We start from the raw sequence: 20,984 nt of genomic DNA, 5'->3' as shown, positions 1-20,984 counted from the left end.
ACTTTCATTCTATCATTGTACTTTTATGATCCTGTGATCCCTAGCATGGTTCTAAGGCCCAAGTATATTCTTTTCCCTACCTTTGTGCAAAGCCTATAATGATGTGGCCGATAAAATTCAGGAAGTGTTGGTGACGTGTTGGAAGATAACCCTGTTGGGAGGCTCAAGGTTTACGTGTATGATCTCCCAGTAAATACAACAAGAAGCTGGTGAAGAAGGATCCTAGGTGCCTGAACCACATGTTTGCTGCTGAGATCTTCATGCACCGGTTCCTGTTGTCAAGTGCTGTCCGAACATTTAATCCTGAAGAAGCAGATTGGTTCTACACTCCCGTATACGCCACATGTGATCTGACTCCTTCGGGTATTCCCCTTCCCTTCAAATCTCCACGCATGATGCGCAGCGCAATTGAGCTAATTGCCACGAACTGGCCTTACTGGAACAGATCAGAGGGTGCGGATCATTTCTTTGTCACGCCACATGACTCTGGTGCTTGCTTCCATTATCAGGTATAAACACCACCGGTACATGAAGTAGCTGTAGCGTGCATTTATCTATGCTTCCATTAATAAAGTTTAGATGCTAATCAATAATAGATGAGTACTGAATACCAGTATTTGGAACAACTGGGACGTATCTAATTGCGTCACTGAACATGGGGCATTGTGGGCATCAAGATTCTTGTTTCACTATGAATGAACTACTATGAGTCTATGACTAAAATACTTAGGTCCCACATGTTTGTTTGTCTCTTGTAGAAGAAACATGTCTCAGGTTGGAAAATTTGTTAGTTGCTGTACTGTTATAATGACAACTTTTCCAGTTGGCACCTTACATTACTGGCTGTTCCAACATCTCGATATTTTTGTAACACAAGCGCTTCAAATTATTTTCAGGAAGAGAAAGCAATCGGGCGGGGAATCCTTCCCTTGCTTCAACGTGCTACACTGGTTCAGACCTTTGGACAGAAGAACCATGTCTGCCTGAAGGGTGGGTCCATCACAATCCCACCATTTGCACCTCCCCAGAAAATGCAGGCTCACCTTATCCCCGTGGACACCCCTCGGTCTATCTTCGTGTACTTCTGTGGTCTGTTCTACGACACCGGCAACGATCCTGAGGGTGGTTACTATGCGAGGTAAATCATCTATCTGTCTGCAAGTGATGCAGCTTCCCTCCACTTTTTCCCAGTCATTCATCACAACACTGCGTCCTTGGTCTGATCTCTGATCATTCTGCATGTTCTACAGAGGTGCTCGTGCATCAGTCTGGGAGAACTTCAAGAACAACCCGCTCTTCGACATCTCGACTGATCACCCACCGACTTACTACGAAGACATGCAGCATTCAGTGTTCTGCCTATGCCCCTTGGGCTGGGCTCCATGGAGCCCCAGGCTGGTGGAAGCTGTGGTTTTCGGCTGCATCCCGGTGATCATCGCCGACGACATTGTCCTGCCCTTTGCGGAAGCCATCCCATGGGAGGAGATCAGTGTGTTTGTCGCCGAGGAGGATGTCCCGAAGCTGGACAACATCCTGACGTCCATCCCAACAGATGTTATACTGAGGAAGCAATGTCTCCTTGCAAACCCGTTGATGAAACATGCCATGCTGTTCCCCCAGCCTGCTCAGGCGGGAGATGCATTCCACCAGATCCTAAATGGGCTCGCGCGCAAGCTCCCACATGGTGAGAGCGTCTTCTTGAAGCCCGGGGAGAGGGTCCTGAACTGGACCGCCGGACCGCCAGGCGACCTTAAACCTTGGTAGCATCTGCCTGCCTAGAACCTTTTTGGGAAAAAAGCAAGAATGAGAACATGGTGATATACATACATGCACCTTTAAGTTACCATGGTTGTATACTTGTATAGTGCTGACCACAAGCCAAATGTACATTTTGGTATGTTCTTTCTTTTTTCCCTGTAGCTGTTATACCATATATCTTCACTAGGTGAGTGCCCGTGCGTTGCAACGGAGACATATAATACATAAGTTACCGTGATATTATATGTTCCCGTTGCAAAGCACGGGCATATACCTATATATATATATACTCCCTCCGTTTCTTTTTATTTGTCGCTGGATAGTGCAAATTTGTACTATCCAGCGAAAAATAAAAAGAAACGGAGGGAGTATATATATATATATATATATATATATATATATATATATATATATATATATATATATAGCCCTGGGCTTCATATAGGTGCGCGGAGCCCCAGCCAGACGAGCCAAGCGTGGTCGAACCGAATGGACCGATCCAGGCGGCCCGCTTTAATGCACTACAGTTATGCAATTATAATAGCTATTACAAATATGCGTAAACCGACGTGGGCCACTAATTCGAACGTGGGTCGGTGACGTGTAACCCGTAAATTGGGGAAGCGCATTTAAACAGACAGTTATGACACCGTAAATCTATGTATAAAATTGCATAAATGGCTGTTACTCCCACGATCAGAGCGCCCACGATCAGCGCGACCACGATCCTAAAATTCAGCGGGTAATGGATATGCCCGTGAATTTCGCGTCCACGATATTGGATATACGCATGGTACAGGAAAAATAATCATAATCTTCCAAAAAAAAGTGGAGAGTACGCATCATTTGATAGGCCGCGGCTGGGTGAAGGGCGTATTTGCTCTGGAAGATGGTGGCGCCATGGGGTAACAAGTCCATAAGTGAGTATACGACGCCGACGTCTGTTCATCGACCAAATCAATGCTTGGATATCGTAACAATGGTGCAGGAAGAACAACAAGGAGGGAACCAGTTAGCGTCAGATGGAATTACGCATACAGAATCAGCTACTGCTGTAGATGCAATTACTCCACCAGCAGCTTTGAGGGCCCCGGGGTTGATGATCAGACCATATTTGAGGCATCGAGGATGACAGTAAATCAAGGAGGACAACACCTTAATATTATGCGTACTATTGGTGAGCATGAACAGGACACACCAGTGATTCTGCAGAGACATGTAAGTAATATTGAACTGATTTGAATTTTCAGTATTGTAGGTTAAATTGTATACAGTAGAAGGCAGCTAGAGATGGTATGACATTCAGTAGTTATATTGTGCATACACTGTAAAACTATGGTCTGAAAATTGTTATGATGTACATACAACATAAAAATATGTAGGGTACCATACATGATACAATTTATATTTTTGCACAGGAAGTTACAATTGATCCGAGATTAGTACCTAAAGTTGGTATGACATTCAGTGGGGTGGATGAAACATATAAATTTTATAGTAGGTATGCATATGAAGTTGGATTTCCATTGAAAAAGTATAGGGAACGGAAAAATTGTAAGTTGTTGAATTGCTCGATGGAAGGCAAAAGAGCAGTAAGGGGAATATCAAACCCAAAGGTACGTAGTACCAGTTCGAAGCGGACACAATGCAAGGCCTGTATGAAACTTAAAAAAATTTATGATGATGCAAAAGAGACAGTTATATCAGTGCGTATTGATCTGTTGCACTTGGATCATAATCATGAATTTTTTAAAAAGGATACCGAAAAGAATCAATTACAATGCAACAAGACGCATGATCCTGAATACATGGAGTTCATAAGTTCAATGCAAGAGAGTTAAATCCCGCAACATTGTATTATGAATTATGTATCAGAAATGCACGGTGGTCCTGAGAGTGTGCCTGTAACAGCACAGGACATGTATAACCTGTAAGTTTATAATATGTTTCGATTGATATTCATAATTGATATTTGTTGATTGTTGTTTTCACCTAATGCTAAATTTTGACAATAATTTCAGGAAAAAGGCAAAGCAACGAGAAAGAAATGCAAATGATGTGGCAAAGCTACTATCCTTTTTTGCATCCTGCAAAAAGGATAATCCACAATTTTTCTCTGACTTCCAATTGGATAAAGAAGGCAAGATTTTGAGCATATTTTGGTCACATGCAAGCCAGCAAGGGGATTACATGGATTTTGGTGATGCGAGTACATTTGACACAACACATAAGACTAATCTGTATGAAAAACCACTAGGTATGTTTGTTGGTTCAAATCACCACCTCCATTGCACTATATTTGCTTTCGCATTGTTGGGGGATGAAACTGTTGATACATTTGAATGGGTATTCAACGCCTTCAAAACATGCATGGGAACCGAAGGGCCACGAGTGATGCTGACAGGTACGACTGATAATAATGAATTAAATGTATATACATAAAATATGGCTTAAATTTGATATTATTTTCTTTATATAACATGGAATAAGATTCGTACAATTTTGTCATATATGTTTGCAGATCAAGATCCTGCAATGCCAGTAGCCCTCGAGAGGGTTTTCCCACACACAATACATCGTTTATGTCTATGGCATGTGCAAAATAGGTATATGCCTTTTCTAAACGATTTGTATGCAAGATTTGAGGAAATGGACTTTAAGACACGGTTTCAATCTATAATACATCATCCTTTGACTGAGTTGGAGTTTGAGACTGCATGGTCAATGCTACTTGAAGATTTTGATCTGCACGATAACATTACTCTCGATAAGCTGTATGGAATACGTAAGGATTGGGTGCCTGCTTTTTTCAAAAATCATTATTGTGGTCTAATGTTGTCTACACAGCGTAGCGAAAGCATGAACAGGCTTGTCAAAAGTGCACATGTCGATGCAAATACTCCGCTTCATCAATTCGCCAAGCAAATGATGAAACTTCTACACAGTAGAAAGATGAAAGAGTCAAAAGAAGCAGTGGGAAGCATGGTGAGGATAAAATTGTTATGTCGTATATTGATACCTTAATATAAGTGTAAACTAATTTGCATTATATATGCCACAGGGTCAAAAGGAAACGAACACGCTATACATGTTTGAGATAAGGGTTGCAAGAGCATACACAAGGGCTGTGATGAATAAATTCCAGGAATTTTTGAAATATGCAACCGCATTCAAGATAATGCACGACGAAGAAGGGGGTGCAAATGATTGGGTAGTGCAACATACCACTAGATCGAATAAAATTGTGTGGGGACAACACCAATTCAAAGTCACAGCTGATGAAGATGCAAGAAAGTATACTTGTGAATGCAAACATTGGGAACATACAAGTATGGAGTACTAAATAGTAAATATATACATTGAAAACATATGTACAAAATCTTACGATCGTTATTGTTTTATAGGGCTATTTTGTGTACATGTACTACGCGCGTTTATGCATCTTCAGATTGACCGGATACCGAAGGAATATATTTTACAAAGATACACCTACTCTGCAAGGCAAGATGTTCCATTTTCAAGAGATGATAGGAATTTGAAGGGGAAGGATGGAGAAACAAAGTCATATAGACAGAAGATGTTGCTAAAAAAGGCAATGAAAGTAGTGCATCATGCTAGTTTATCCAAAGCAGGAAATGATAGAGCCCTAACAGTAATGGATGAGCTTCTCGAAGTACTTTCGCGTTTGGAGACAGATATAGACGTTGAGGAAACTTGTAGAACTAGTGGAGGAGATGGTATACAGGTATGTAATGTTTTAATATGTATGTTGTAACATATTATTAATCATATTATATTGATGAGGTGTGAAACAATAAAATCTCAGGACGATGATGAAGACAATAGAGACAACGAAAAGGATGGTGAATTTGACGAAAGGAATAACAAGGTTTTGATCATACTGTTGTGAATGTTTATTTGTAAATGATGTATATTGAGCTTTCATCCAAATTTTTAGGAAATTCAAGACGTATCTAATATACTTGAACAAGGTGTGGCCAATGATCAAATACATATACCAATATGTCCATTAGAAGAGGTAATATCTTTAACAACTATACTGATTTGCAGTTATACATATACATGATTTATAAGTTTGAGTTATTGGGTTATGATTGAGCTTAACAAAATGTGTTGTCAATTACAGGTTAATTTGCATGATCACGCAATTATGAATGTTAGTGGTGTCAATGAACAAAATGATCATGCCAGAAAGGTAATAATGGTATAATACTGTATGTTGTACTACATAATATTATATGCTGAGAAGTATTTACTTTTGAATTGCAGAAACTGGATTTTGCAGTCGATGGGATAAGCTTGGCAAGACCAAATAACTCAAAACCCAAAGGAAGAACAATAAAGGGGAGTGAAGAAAAGGTTATTAAATTGGGAGCAAAAAGTACAAAGAAAATGACCAGGAAATGTCAGAAGTGTGGAATTGCTGATGGTCACAACAGTAGGACATGTTTGTCAATGGAGGAAAATAGACAAAGGTTGGCAAGCCTTGCTGGACGTAAGAGAGGACGACCTCCAGGATCTAGGAACAAGGGTGGCAGTAAAGCTCCTGATTGGAATGAGACAACAACATCAAAAAAACACGCAAATGATTTCGATAGTAGTGAGTCAGACAGTGATTAGACTGTTGTATGAGATACTATTTATTTGTTTTTTACAATAAACCTTGTATGTTTGGCAACTGATTTATATAGAGGTGGATATTGAAATCTAATAAATGGTGCGTATATTGCTTAATAATGTTGCGTAAGTGGAAGTACAAAACATCGTAGATAACTTGTGGGATGATCGTATAATTTGTAAACTATATGACCAGTAATTAGTCTGTTGATAACGACAGCAGTGAGTCAGGCAGCGAGTAGTCTGTTGTATCTGATACGAATAATCTAAGATATAAGGTTGTTGAAATCTGATAAATAGAGCGTATATTGCTTACTAATGTTGCATAATTTGAAGTAGGAAACATCGTATATAACCTGGATGATACTCGCATATGAACTGATGGTAATATTAAGGAATGAGGTATTCATATAACATCTTCATAACATATAAACAGATCATATTTAAAGCCCACAGAAGTGAAAACATCTGATGTTCACATATTCGCAGCATAACCATAAGTATCCAGCCAACTAAAGTTCACAGAAAGAACCTGGGTAACACCCCTAAGACAAGGTAGCATGACAATTGTTCTAAAACAGCACATATAAGGAAGCTTCCTAAAATTGTTAACTGACAATAATGGACAAAATACCACAGTACGGTACATTGCCCACACCATTGCTTAGTTCTGACATAGTTCACTAATTGCGCGCAAACATAAATCTCTGGATATCTAATGGAAGTGGCAACGCCTTGTTGATGCGATGGAATGTGAGTTGATGAAGGGCATGAGCACCTAGGTCTCAGGAATTGTTCTGCAATAAAAGCATAGCGTGCATTAGACACGTCTATAGCTAACATGTACAAATGATGGCAACCGGATTATAGAAACAGTTAGCACAGTCACTTACTGGTTGATTGAAAGAAGATATGACACCTGCATTGTGATCATAAAACTTCATGTAACTCATTACAAAAAATCCACAGTCATTTGACCCTGTCCTCATTGTTGGGCAATTAGATGGCATATCCATTGGAAAATTACCAAACTTAGGAAAGTCTGCATTGGGACAAACGTGTTGTAACGCTTTGCTCAGCCTACTCATTATAACCCTAGCCCATGGGAATTTCCTGCCACCTAAATAAATTGGATCATAATGGTAGTCCTTCCATTCGGTGCCACCAAGTTGTATACCATACGGATTCGAATCTAAAATGTGTATAACCCGATGGTGTAGATTGATCACATACAGTGTCCAATGTCCCCTGCTAAGCATAGGTACCAATATCTGTTGATGAGAAAAGTAAATATAGGTTACATGTTGCTGTTACAATGTCATGATAATTAAAATGTACAGTTAATGAGCTGATGAAACTGGGAACAAAATGTTAATGGGACTTACCGACTTGCATTTATCCAGATTTACCAAAGCAGGCAATGTGTTGTGCAAGCAATTCTGTAACACATTTTGATCAAACGGCTGAGGATTCTTGTTGTGACGTTCCTGTTCTTCAAAATTTAACAGAGCCTATAAAAAAATAGAGTGTGTAAGTATATTATGTGTATAGTTACAATAACTGTGAAGAAGAACCTACCCCAACGTTGACATCAAGTATTAATCTGTTAGATGTCAGAGTTCGACGATGATTTTTAGAATCATCACGAACACACTCAATGAAACACTGCATGAAGACATTCTCAAGACATTTGCCCTCCGCGAAAGATTCATAAATATCCATACAGTTTGCACTGTATTCACCGTAATCTATGACAACCCTGTATGATGAACAAAGTTATAGATTCATATTTCATAAATGAACCAAACTTATAAATACGTTATTCGTAATTTGGGTAACATGTACCTGCTTTGGTCAATGTCCTTGGAACAAATTAAATCCCACAGAGAACGAACACACTCTTGCTCTGTAAGGGGTGGATCAGATCCAGAGTTTGTTGTCCCTTTCAGTGTATCATCCTGAAATGCAACATGGTTGTAAGTGGTTGAACATTAAAAAAATCAGTTTAATATCATAAAATGCATTATGTAATATGTATGTTATCATACTGACATGAGGAGTTGGGGTCTGGTCAAAAACTGGCCCACTGTCATTGTGTTCCATTTCCTCTGTTGCCATTTCACCTCTCTACACAAAGGTATATAATTAGTATAACTGTGTAGTATGTATAGTAAAATGGAATTATAACATGAGACATGGACTGCTAACAAACATTTTTTCCGGTGTCACGTCAAATTTCGGCAAGCAGGTGCAAGCTGATGTGGTTTGAGGTGTGATATTTGTGTTCCTCAAACTTATGTTTCGAACATCAAAACAGAAATCCTGTTGACAAAAAAGTGTGGTTCGTATACTGCTAAAAAGAAGTATGCATACATGTACGTATGATGAGTAAAAATAGTATTGGAGTTGGACAAATTACCTGTTGATCTGAAACCACATCCGATTCGTCGGGACACGTCTCAAGCACTCTACGGATATGCTGTTGTCTTTCGTGAATTTCTTCAAACTGAGTACCACCCAGCTGGGTCTCGAGCTGCGAAGCTTGGGATGTCATGTCGGGTGTGGGCTAGGTGGCATCAACAGTGTGTCCTTGTACACAATTATATTGAAAATAATATATGTCAAAACTTGCATTATAAATCAAATGTTGTTGTGTATACTTGACAAAAACATAAGTTGTTAACTGTACTTATAACAAAAACCGTATGCACATGTCGAAAGATAAAATGTTCTGAATAAGGAATACCTGCTGAATCAGCCGAATTCCCCGGTTGATGTGGCTCATCAGTCTCGTTTTCTAAATTTTCAGACTCGGCACGTAGTACCTCGTCTATCAATTCTATAAACTTGTCTGCTATGTCGTATTGCTTCTCAATAATTTTGTCAATGCTGTCTTTTATGGCTACGCATGACTTGTCAACCTCCAAGTCATATGCAGCAAGAATATCTGTGAATTTAGATCGATGACGATGTGGGAGATCGTTGATCTTACTTGACATCATCTCTTTGATAGATGGAAGTTTGATGTTAAAAGTTGGCCGAGGCATGGGGGCAGGGCGCGGTGCATCAAAAATATTGGTCCTACACTCTGGCTGGTTGTTCAGCAAAAATTAATAAGAATCCATGTCCACCTTCCTATTCTATTTGTTCCATAAATAATCATAAACAATGTATATAATACATCATAAACTTGCCTCAGATTGGCGATCGATCTTAGGTCCAACTGCATAGCATGTCTCTGTCGAGCTTCGGAACTAGAAATAAAATTGTAGTGATTGTGAGTAACCAACTGTGTAAGTGTGCATAACCAACTGTGAAAATATGAATAACTTACTTCACAATGTACGAAAGGTTCAGCCCCATGGCGTACCTTCCTCTTGTCAGCTTTGGTCAAAGCTTTTATGATATTCTTATCAAAAAAATTTAATGCGAGGTGTGCCAGTCTTATTTTGGGGGGCAGCGGCTGTATGCAGGTGATCCAAGTAATACAACTACATAAAAGAATTACAATGTTCAATAGCTATGTAAGTAGACGTAACCAACATCGTAAAACATGTTACATAACTACCAACAGTTAGCAAACAAAAATGAAATAAATGTGCATACGGAAAAACACTATACTTACAAGGACAACAATGGAGCATCCATATATAGTCGTGGAGACATTTGTGGTGATTCGGTTGTGCCACTTCTTGGCAGCTTCACATAGATCATTAAAAATCAACTGGCACCAGTCGATCTCATGGAAACGGTGCATTTCTTCTGTGAGAAGCACCTCATGATATGTTATGCCCCAGCTAGCAGTTGGAAACAGCAGACGGTTGAATAGAATGAGGAAGAAACATCTGATTGAAAGGTCATCATCCTCGCCTTTCCTTAAACGATCCTGTAGAAATGTCACATTGAACTCATCTTTGGCCACACCAAGCTCTGCCCTCAAGTTGCTTGCTGCAACTGCTTCGTCAATCCCCAAAGGTTTACCACCGCCATGATTTGGCACGCCAAGGATAAGATGAACAATGTCCTTTGTGATCTTGAGTTCCTTTCCTGGACCAGGACGTATTGTCATATCCTTGGGGTCTAGCTTGTCCATCAACCATTGAAGGTGTGATCTACTGCACAGCGCATCTACTGTCATATCAAGAATGGTAGAGAAACCTTTACGTCTTATAGCCTCACGTTGTCTTTCATTCAAAATGTTAATGCTTGCAATGACATCTTGAGGGTTGCACCTCACATTAAGCCTCTGTTAAACAATATACAACATGAAATAATTTTGTTATTATAAAAAATAATAATCAGAACATTACAAATATGAAATTGTTTGTTGGGTATGCATAACATTAACCTGTCGGGGTAGCTCCTCATGTTTAATCCTCTTTGTCATGACTTTTCTTAACACTCTTGTGTGGCTTTCAGAAACATTACACTTCTTCAGAGCTAGCATGAAGTCATCTTCATCAGAATCAATCTGAACTGTTTCATTGGTCAAATTTTGACTGTCAACATTTGGAGGATTTTCAACTTCTGGACATGGATTAGGCTGTTCTACAGAGGGAATGTCAACACTGAAACACTCCTGGCTTGACTGAATTGTTATACGCTTGGGGTTATTTGGAGGACGGTCCACTTGCTTCATTTTTTTAAATTAAAAGCTGCATACATAATATACAATGTTGTAAAAAATAAACTGTTATATATGCATATGTATTTATGGTGTGGTATGATTGAATCAATGAACCTAATTGTTTTAAATACCAAGCTTAAAACATCTGAATATACTGTTCTCTATTTACATTTGTATACACATACTGAACTGTTCAATCATTAGGAAAAACTGAATATGTTTCAATAAAAACAGCCCTTGCTGTGACCAAATAATGTGTTGGCTGTAATGCTCTGAAATACATAAATGTATGCACTAAACAGATATGAAATTTTATATAAAAAATATACTCTACGAAAAACAACTAGTTGACTGCTCATTTACTAAACACAGTTGCATAAAAATCTGAATATGTTTGAGCAAAACAAAACTTGCTATAAACAAGCTGTATTGTCTGTGACCTAGTGTAATAAATAATGTCTGTTTTGTAATAATAAAAAACTGAATATGATTCGATAAAACATGTACTGAACTGTTCAATAATAAGTGAATAACAGACCTTGCTGTAACCAAATAATGTATTAGCTGTAATCATCTGAAATACATAAATGTATGCACTAAACAGATATGAAATTTTATATAAAACATATACTCTATGAAAAACAACTAGTTGGCTGATCATTTACTAAACACAGATGCATACATATTCTGACCTGATATACCAGCATAACAAACTGAATATGTTGCATACAGATGCATACATGAAACACAGTAGCATATATGTTCTGTCCTGTTATACGTTCATAAAAATCTGAATATGTTGCATACCATTGCATACAGTTGCAAACATAAAACACAATTTGCCTGCAAATTGATATGTTTGAGCAAAACAAAACTTGCTATAAACAATCTGTATTAACTGTGAACTAGTGTAATAAATAATGTCTGTTTTAAAATAATAAAAAACTGGATATGTGTTGGGGCGAAGGCAAAGACGCCACCCTTCGCTCGTCGTCTCTCGCTGCAGTCGCTGGTTTGACGAAGACAAAACGGGCAGGGACACCCTTCGCTTCATTCAGCACCAGACGAAGGCCTGCGGTGACGTCTCCCCATAGCACGGCCTCGTCCTGCTCTGAGGCCCACGTGTGATCTGGCCCATTGTAACGGGCCCCGCGTGGCCGCCTTTGTGTTACGGGCCTAGTTTGTAAAGGCATTCTTGTAATTACGGCTTGTAACCCTGCTTTATGGGAATATTCTGGGGATAAACTAGGTGTGTGAGGGCACATGCGTCCTTAACACAAGGCGCTGGGCACTCAGATACCTATAAATACCCCCGCACAGTGCCCGAGAGAGGCTAGATCAACAGAGCTATTGCCCCCGTGCACGTAACCCTGTTGTCACCACCGTTCACCCTTGTTGGCTTCCTTGCTGCTGAGAGCAAGTTCCAACATTTGGCGCCCACCGTTCGTGCTACGACAAGACCACCCGCGATGGCACCCAAGAGAGCTAACCCGAAGGCTGACGAGGCTGCGAAGGCAGCACTGCTGGCCGCAAGAAAGGGCAAGGCCCTCGCCCTCACCCAATCCACCCACCAAGAGCCCACTGAAGACAATATTCCCCGCACCTGCGAAGACGACACCTTCCGCACCTGCGGGCCCGAAGGACAATCGCAGCCGCCCCCAGGCTTCGCCCCAGTGCAGGGCGGGGATCTCACCGAGGACGGCGAGGTCCTCGGCGTCTCAACAGAAGAACAGTTACAGCTGCGCGCCCTGCGCCTCAAGAACCGCAATCTCCAGAGGCAGAAAGAGATACTGGAAGCCAAGCGCCAACGTGTGTCCGCACTAGCCAAGGTGCGGCAGATGATACGCGACGAGGAGCAGAAGGCCCAAGACCTCGAGCGCGAGATCGCGCTGATGCAGCGCGAAGGCCACCTCGGTCTACAGCAAGAGCCACCCCTCCAGCAGCGCGCGCAACCGGAGGACACACGCGAAGGCCACCTCGGCCTGCAGCATGGCCCACCCCTGCAACACCGGGCGCAGCCGGAGAACCCGCGCTTCCCCCAACATGACTACGCCTTCCAGCACGGCGCGCCATTCCAAGGGGTCAACTACCTCGACGAGCGCAGTCCCCTAGCGCCACACCTGCAAGTGACGCCTTGGCCAGCTAACTTCCGAGCAGGGGCATATCCCAAGTACAACGGCAGCACCGATCCGACGCAATACATAATGAGTTATCAAGTCGCCGTTGCATCCGCCGGAGGGGACGACGCCACAATGGCGAAGTCTTTCATCATCGCCCTAGAGGGCCCAGCACTCACTTGGTTCACCAGATTGCCTCCGCTGTCCATTGATTCGTGGAGAAGTCTCCGGGACAAGTTCCTTCTCAACTTCCAAGGGTACCGTCCAGACACCGACGCTTTGGCCGAGCTCTCGCTCTGCAAACAGCTGGAAAAGGAGACTCTGCGGGAGTATTACCGCAAATTCCTAACACTCAAGTCACAGCTGCCCTCCGTCGATGATCAGATCGCTATCCACTACGCCATCAGTGGCCTTCGGGCCGGCGTCCTCTACAGCCACTGTATCAGAGATCCACCCAAGAACCTTCAGGAGCTATATCAGCTCTTTGAAAAATATGCCAAATCCGAAGAGCTCCACCAGCGCAAAGTTGAGTCACAGCGGAAGCCCAAGGATGCCCCGCAGTCCAGCCGCACATGGACGAGGACTCCGCAACCAGACTCCGGTCGAGATGGCCGCGGTCAACAGCAAGTGCACAACATCGCAAACCAGCAGCCTGCTGCTGACCCCCCTCGTCGCCAGGAATATCCCCCCCAAGGCCGCGGAAACGGAACTCGTGGCAGGGGCCGAGGGCGCGCGCAGCCGCCGCGCCGGTTCTACTGCCTTTTCCACGGCGAAGACTGCGCCCACCAAACCAAAGACTGCCCCGAAACGAAGGCCACCAGAGACAGAATGGTGCGGGCGCAGCCAGCCGACAATCCCAGAATTGTCGCGCATAATTACCAGCCACCCCCTCCACCATATATCCACGCTCCCGCTCCGCATCCACCGCACCACGCTTACCAACACCATCAGGAAGTACAAATCGTACCTCCTCCACCCCCACCACCACACCAGCAACACCAAAACATCCCCCATGCCCCAAAGCAGGAAGACTTCGCCGATCAACCATATCGCGGAGTCATTCACATGATAACAGGGGGGTCCAGCACTGACTTCGACACCAAGCGGCAGAAGCGGGACCACTACCGCAACATCAACCATGTCGCGGTCACCGGCCCAGTCGTGCAGACGAAGTGGTCCCACATACTGCTAACCTTCGATGCACGAGACGTCGACCTACGCAGCGCCCCCCACATCGACGCTATGGTCATCAATTGCAGCGTGGCAGGCTGGGACTTGCACAAAGTCCTAGTCGACAACGGCAGTCAGGTGGACATCATCTTCCTCCACGCCTTCGACCGCATGGGTATAAGCCACAACCTGCTCAAGCCTTCGGACAATCCGTTGTATGGCTTCGGCGGCAAAGGCACCTTCCCCGTTGGCAAAATAGAGCTTCCCCTCTCCTTCGGTGTAGCACCCAATGCCCGAAGTGAGCAAGTAACCTTCGACATTGTCGACATGGTATATCCGTACAACGCCATCATGGGCCGAGGCTCCATCAATAAGTTCGAAGCTGCCATCCACGGACTGTACCTATGTATGAAGATACCAGGTCCGCTAGGCGCTATCACGATCTACGGCAACCAGCAGACGGCGCGCAACATAGAGCGGGACTTCGTGCCTGGTCAGAGGAACGTACACTGTCTCACGACCCAGCGCGAGGTCCCCGCGCCCGCCAGCCCAGCCGACAAGCAGCACGAGAAGGCACAGTTGCAGAGCCAAGATGGAACCAGGACTGTTCCCCTTGATCAGGCCACGCCCAAGCAGACAGTCACTATCAGCGAAGACCTTACGTCACATGAAGAAGAGAGGCTTCTCTGCTGCCTGGCCAAAAATAAAGATGTCTTCGCCTGGTCCGCCCTAGACCTGGTCGGAGTCAGCCGATCCATAATTGAGCACAGCTTGGGAATTGACCCTTCGGTGCGACCAAAAAAGCAAAGGCTCCGCAAAATGTCCGACGAAAAGACAGAGGCCGCTAAGGCGGAAGTGCACCGCCTCCTAGAAGCTAAATTCATCGAGCCAGTGGCTTACCCCACGTGGCTCTCCAATGTCGTAATGGTGCAGAAAAAAAGCGGGAAATGGCGAATGTGCATAGACTTCACCAGTCTCAATAAGGCCTGCCCGAAGGACAATTTCCCGTTGCCGCGGATCGACAAAATAGTCGATAGCGCGGCCGGATGCGAGGTCATGTCACTCCTCGACTGCTTCTCCGGTTATCACCAGATATACATGAAGGAGGAAGACAAGGCTAGCACCAGCTTTATAACACCCTTCGGCACTTATTGCTTCATCAGGATGCCAGAGGGACTCAAGAATGCGGGGTCCACCTTCTCCAGACTCACCAAAACAGTACTCGAAGGGCAGGTCGGCAGAAACATATTTACATATGTGGACGACATCGTCGTCGCCAGCAAGAATAAGGAGGACCATCTCGCCGACCTCGCCGAGACATTCGCGAACATGCGAGATGCACGACTCCGCCTGAACCCGGAAAAGTGCGTTTTCGGTGTTCGCTAGGGCAAGATATTGGGTTACCTGGTGTCACACCGCGGCATCGAGGCCAACCCAACCAAGATCCAGGCCATCATCGACATGTCGCCTCCGCAGTCCGTCAGGGACGTCCAGCGTCTGACAGGCAGATTGGCCGCTCTCAACAGATTCATCTCCAGGTCCGCCGAGCGAAGTCTCCCCTTCCTCAAAACACTTCGCGGTGCGAAAGACTTCGCCTGGGGGCCGGAGCAAGCAGCGGCCTTCGCCTCATTAAAACAGTACTTATCGGAGCTGGCCATCCTCACAAGCCCCGACTCCTCGCTCCCCCTATTGCTCTATGTCGCGGCTTCGCCGCACGCGGTCAGCGCGGCACTAGTACATGAGCAGACTATTGAAGGCACAGTCAGACAGAGCCCTATTTACTATGTCTCCGAAGTCCTGACACCGTCCAAATGCAACATGACAGAGCTGGAGAAGATCGCCTACGCAGTTGTTATGTCCTCGCGCAAATTGCGCCATTACTTTGAAGCATTCAAGGTCCGAGTCACCTCTGACAGGGGGCTTGGCGAACTATTCAGAAACCCGGAGGCATCGGTGAGGATTGCCAAGTGGGCAGCCGAACTCTCCGGCTACCACATCAGCTTCGAGCCCAGGACAGCCATCAAGTCGCAAGTCCTGGCAGACTTCGTCGTCGACTGGACTGGGCCAGTAGCACAGCCAGACCCGTCCACAGAAAAGGTCTGGACCATCCATTGCGACGGCGCATGGTGCCATGCGGGGGCAGGCGTCGCTGCAATTGTCACCTCACCAACCGGAGTCAAACACAGATATGCAGCACGCCTCAGCTTCGCTCTGGAGTCCGACAGATGCACAAACAACATCGCAGAGTATGAAGCGGTTATCCTCGGCCTCCGCAAGCTAAGGGCCCTCGGAGTCACCACATGTATCATCAAGACAGACTCCAAGATAGTTGCCGGCCAGATCGAGAAAGATTATGCAGCAAAGGACCCCGCGCTCATGCAATACCTCGCGGCTATCCGAAGTCTCGAGAGACAATTCAAGGGATTCACCCTGCAGCATGTGGATAGGGCCAAGAACGAGGAGGCCGACGCATTGGCCAAGGCTGCCGCCAGGGGCGAGCCCTTGCCCTCCGACGTGTTCTTCCACACCATCGGCACGCCCGCCGTCCGGAGCCCCGAAGGGCTCCAAATAACTAATGATAGCGAGGGCCACCGTATAGTCAACCTAATCATGACCGAAGACTGGCGGGCGCCAATAACCCTGTTCCTACAGGGGTACTATCATCCAACTGACGTCAGTGAGGCAAAGCGCCTCAGGCATCGAAGCAGGGACTTCGCACTGATTGCGGGCCAATTATACAAGAAAGGGTTCAGTCAGCCAATGCTCAAATGTGTCACCGAAACCGAAGGCATGCAGATCCTACGCGAAGTCCACAGTGGCACGTGCGGCTCGCACGCAGGGCCGAGGGCCCTGGCTGCCAAGGTGATCCGACAAGGGTTTTACTGGCCCGCAATGATCTGCGCCGCAAATCGGGTCACGAGGTCCTGCGAAGCCTGCCAGAAGTTCTCTCCTCGGTCAGGCAACCCCTCGCAATATACAAAGCTGATTGCCCATACATGGCCTCTCCAGCGCTGGGGCCTGGACATCGTCGGGCCCCTGCCCACCGCTCAGGGGAACCTTAAGTTCGCCTTCGTAGCCGTCGAATACTTCACCAAATGGATTGAAGCGAGGGCTGTTTCCACAATCACATCAAAGACTGCCCAAAAATTCTTCTGGCAGAACATCGTTTGCCGCTTCGGAGTACCGTCCGAGCTAACAGTTGACAACGGCAAGCAGTTCGACAGCCAAGATTTCAAGGATTTTTGTTTTTCCATCGGCACCAAGCTTGCCTTCGCTTCAGTCTATCATCCGCAGTCCAACGGGGTCGTGGAGCGTGCCAATGGGAAAATATTCACAGCTGTCAAAAAGATGCTCCTCGATGAAAGAAAAGGCAGATGGACCGATTTATTACCGGAGGCAGTCTGGGCGCTAAACACAACTGAGTGCAGGGCGACCGGGTTCACTCCTTTCCGCCTTCTATACGGATCGGAGGCAATGACCCCGCAAGAAATAAAGCATGGGTCCCCGCGTACAGTTCCGTCAGCCGTCCCCGACGTGGATGAGCCAACTTCAAAAGATCTCATTGACGGAGACCGGGTCTTCGCCCTACAGGCCCTAAACAAATATCAAGCCCAGACCAAAGCATGGCGCGACCACACAGTCATCCCGAGGGAGTTCAGCGAGGGGGACCTCGTACTCATCCGGACGGCTCGGACGGAGTCCAAGGGCAAGTTGGAGCCCAAGTGGGAGGGCCCCTTCATAGTCAAGTCAAAAGCTTCCCCCAGCGCTTACAGGCTCACAACGCCAAACGGCGAGGACCTGGAGCACTCCTGGAACATCGACAACCTTCGCAAATTTTTTGTTTGACCCATTTAGGGCTGATTTCGCCCTTGTAATTCGCCGCAAACAATCTTGTACCGGCCCGCACTCTTTTCCTCCCGGGGGGTGAGGTTTTTAACGAGGCGGAGCCATGTAATATATGTGAGAAAAATCCCCCGCAAAAACATGTGTCGAAAAAAGACCGCGACAACGGTCTTCGGCATTCGACCAATTCGAAGTCATCGCGAGGCTAAGCGCTAGCCACCCTCGCGTGCGACAAGTCCGCGCAGAAGTCGCCTAAGGGTGCAGCCGGACTTAGCACAACAAGTGCGAAAAAATTCCGATGTCTATCGCGAAGACTATCCGCGCAGAAGTCGCCTAAGGGTGCAGCCGGACTTAGCACAACAAGTGCGGAAAAATTCCGATGTCTATCGCGAAGACTATCCGCGCAGAAGTCGCCTAAGGGTGCAGCCGGACTTAGCACAACAAGTGCGAAAAAATTCCGATGTCTATCGCGAAGACTATCCGCGCAGAAGTCGTCTAAGGGTGCAGCCGGACTTAGCACAACAAGTGCGAAAAAATTCCGATGTCTATCGCGAAGACTATCCGCGCAGAAGTCGCCTAAGGGTGCAGCCGGACTAAACACATCAAGTGCGAAAAAATTTCGATGTCTATCGCGAAGACTATCCGCGCAGAAGTCGCCTAAGGGTGCAGCCGGACTAAACACATCAAGTGCGAAAAATTCCGGTGTCTCTCGCGAAGACTCCGCGCAGAAGCCGCCTAAGGGCGCAGTCAAACTAGTACAACAAAAGCAGAAGCGACAGCATCAAACCATCCGCGCTAAGACCGACCATAATTACACCAGCACAGCATAGCCAACCATGCCACACAAAGTACACAGCGCCCTCGCAGGCACAGGCACGCGAGGGCACACAACTTCATCTTACAACCTTTTACACATATACAAGCGAGGGCACCACACTCTACATCGGCTCCACCTTAGGAATAATCCCCATCTCCCTATAATTAAATAACATTATCCTAAGCTCCTCACCCGCAAAAAGACTTCGCAGTTCCCCTTCCCCTGTGCTCGTGGCGGCCGGCAAAGACAACAGTTCCTGCCGACCACCCCTACTCACGCAAAGCCGAGCCCCTTCCTCCGCACTAACCCTACGCTTTGCAACCGCCCTTCGTCGTCGGCGCCCGGTGCTAGGACCCAGCACGTCTGGCGCGTCCGCGGCGTGTGGCGAAGCCTCCGCCGCAGCCACGTCCAAGGCCGCAAAATAATCCAAGTCCTCCTCCGACGACTCCTCAGTCCACTCAACCGAGCTCCCAGAATCAGTAAAATCAAAAAACTCAGATACAGACCCACCATATTCATTTCCATCTTCCGCGGTCGAAGCCGCCAAAAACCCAGTAGTAGCGGTTGCGTGCGCAGGCCCAAAATCTTGAACCTGCGCAGCAACCAAAATTCAGTACAACATCCAAAAAGTCCCCAACCCTAAACACCCACTACGCCACCTGCGAAGGCCCTGCCGCTGCGGGAGCCTCCGCTGTCTCCTCCGCCGCTGTTTCCGCCACCACCGCCGCGGAATCTTCAGCGCTCGGCGCAGCAGCTGCGGGGGCGTCAGGCGCGCCTTCGGCCACCTTTGGGGGCAGGTCTTCGCCGGCCACGGCAGAGGTGGGCACGCTCGGCGCGTCTTCCGCAGGCTCCGGGGTTGTTTCCAGGGCGACTCCAGTCGCGGCCTCCGCAGGGGTCGGCTCCGGGCCAGGCAGCGCGCTGTTCAGTGCCCCGAAGTCGTCCACCCGCTCGTCACGCTCCGCCTAAGACAACACACACAAAAATTCAGCAAGCACACGCACAGAACACATCCAGCAAACACCGAACAAACGACAACGTTACCTGAGCCCTCGCAGCCTCGGCCCGTTCCCTGACCACCTCACGACCGTACAGACCCCACATTCGGTCATAGAGGGCCCCGGCGGACTCCTTCACCACGGGGTCTTCGACCTCATAGATATCTCGCCCAAAATCTTCATCTACCTGGTCGAGGGCCTCAAAGTGCCGGCACCCTTCGCGAGAGAGCGCGTTCATCGCCCCCTCGCAGGTGACCAGGGAGGCGTACGACATCAACCCCCCCACGACGGCTGGAAGTTCCAGCAGCTCCTCCAGCACCCACTGCAGACAGCGAAGGCCGGGCTCTCGGTCCGGCACTTCGAAGTCACCGGTCCGCGCACCCAGCTCACGATATGTATCCATAAGCTGCGTGCGCGTCCGTTCGGCCTCCGCATGCACTGCGGCCTCGGCCTCCTTAGCGCGGCTCTCCAGGGCGGTGAGCCGCTCTTGCAGATGTTCGGCGAGCTCCTTGGCAAGGTTGCCCTCCGCCCGCGCTAGCTTGGCCTCCGCCTGCGCAGCCTGCCCCTTGGCGACGGCCTCGTTAGCTTCCCTCCTCTCCGCCGCCAGTTGGCGCCGGAGGTCAGCCTTCTCCCTCTCCAGGGCGGCCACCCTGTCCGTCAGCTTACGGCACTTGCTGTCGGAGGCCGACTTCTCACGGACAGCGTCAGCATGTTGTGTCCGAAGTCTCTCAACTTCGGCAGACACAGCCGCCGTGAGGGCCCCCGACGCAGTACGGCTGGCGAAGTCAGCCACCTGCAGGGCCGCGACGCAGTACGTAAGGCCGTTACCCCAAAAGAGGTGGGGGAGAGAGTATAGCTCAACGGACCTGACTCAGCGCCTCCGTCGCCTGACTCAGCGCCTCCGTCACTCCCTTCAGCCGGCGGGTCGCTGCGCCCGCCTCGCCCCTGACCACGGCGAGGGCCGACACCTCGCCTCCGGCGTCAAGGGCCTCGCCCCTCGCCTTCGGCACTATGGCCGC

General features: G+C 46.9%; 2 protein-coding genes across 2 annotated transcripts in view; both read left to right on the top strand.

Annotated features, from left to right (window-relative positions):
• Nucleotides 1-20,984, top strand: part of LOC103655706 (DNA polymerase eta) — a gene marked incomplete at its 5' end in the record, with an annotated part of 87,123 nt that overhangs the window by 25,745 nt on the left and 40,394 nt on the right. The window contains one exon of the mRNA XM_020552712.1: nt 18,402-18,411. Within this exon, the coding sequence (XP_020408301.1) occupies nt 18,402-18,411 (10 nt within the window). The remainder of the gene's footprint in view (nt 1-18,401; nt 18,412-20,984) is intronic.
• On the top strand, nt 123-1,941 carry LOC103654136 (probable glucuronosyltransferase Os01g0926700). The gene is made up of 3 exons (XM_008680965.3): nt 123-509; nt 897-1,138; nt 1,251-1,941. The coding sequence occupies exons 1-3, from the start codon at nt 240-242 to the stop codon at nt 1,762-1,764; spliced, it is 1,026 nt and encodes a 341-aa protein (XP_008679187.1). The 5' UTR covers nt 123-239; the 3' UTR covers nt 1,765-1,941.

This window comes from Zea mays, chromosome 4 (genome assembly GCF_902167145.1).
Source record: "Zea mays cultivar B73 chromosome 4, Zm-B73-REFERENCE-NAM-5.0, whole genome shotgun sequence".
In the NCBI taxonomy this organism is placed as follows: domain Eukaryota; kingdom Viridiplantae; phylum Streptophyta; class Magnoliopsida; order Poales; family Poaceae; genus Zea; species Zea mays.
This window is presented reverse-complemented; position numbering and strand designations above follow the sequence as displayed.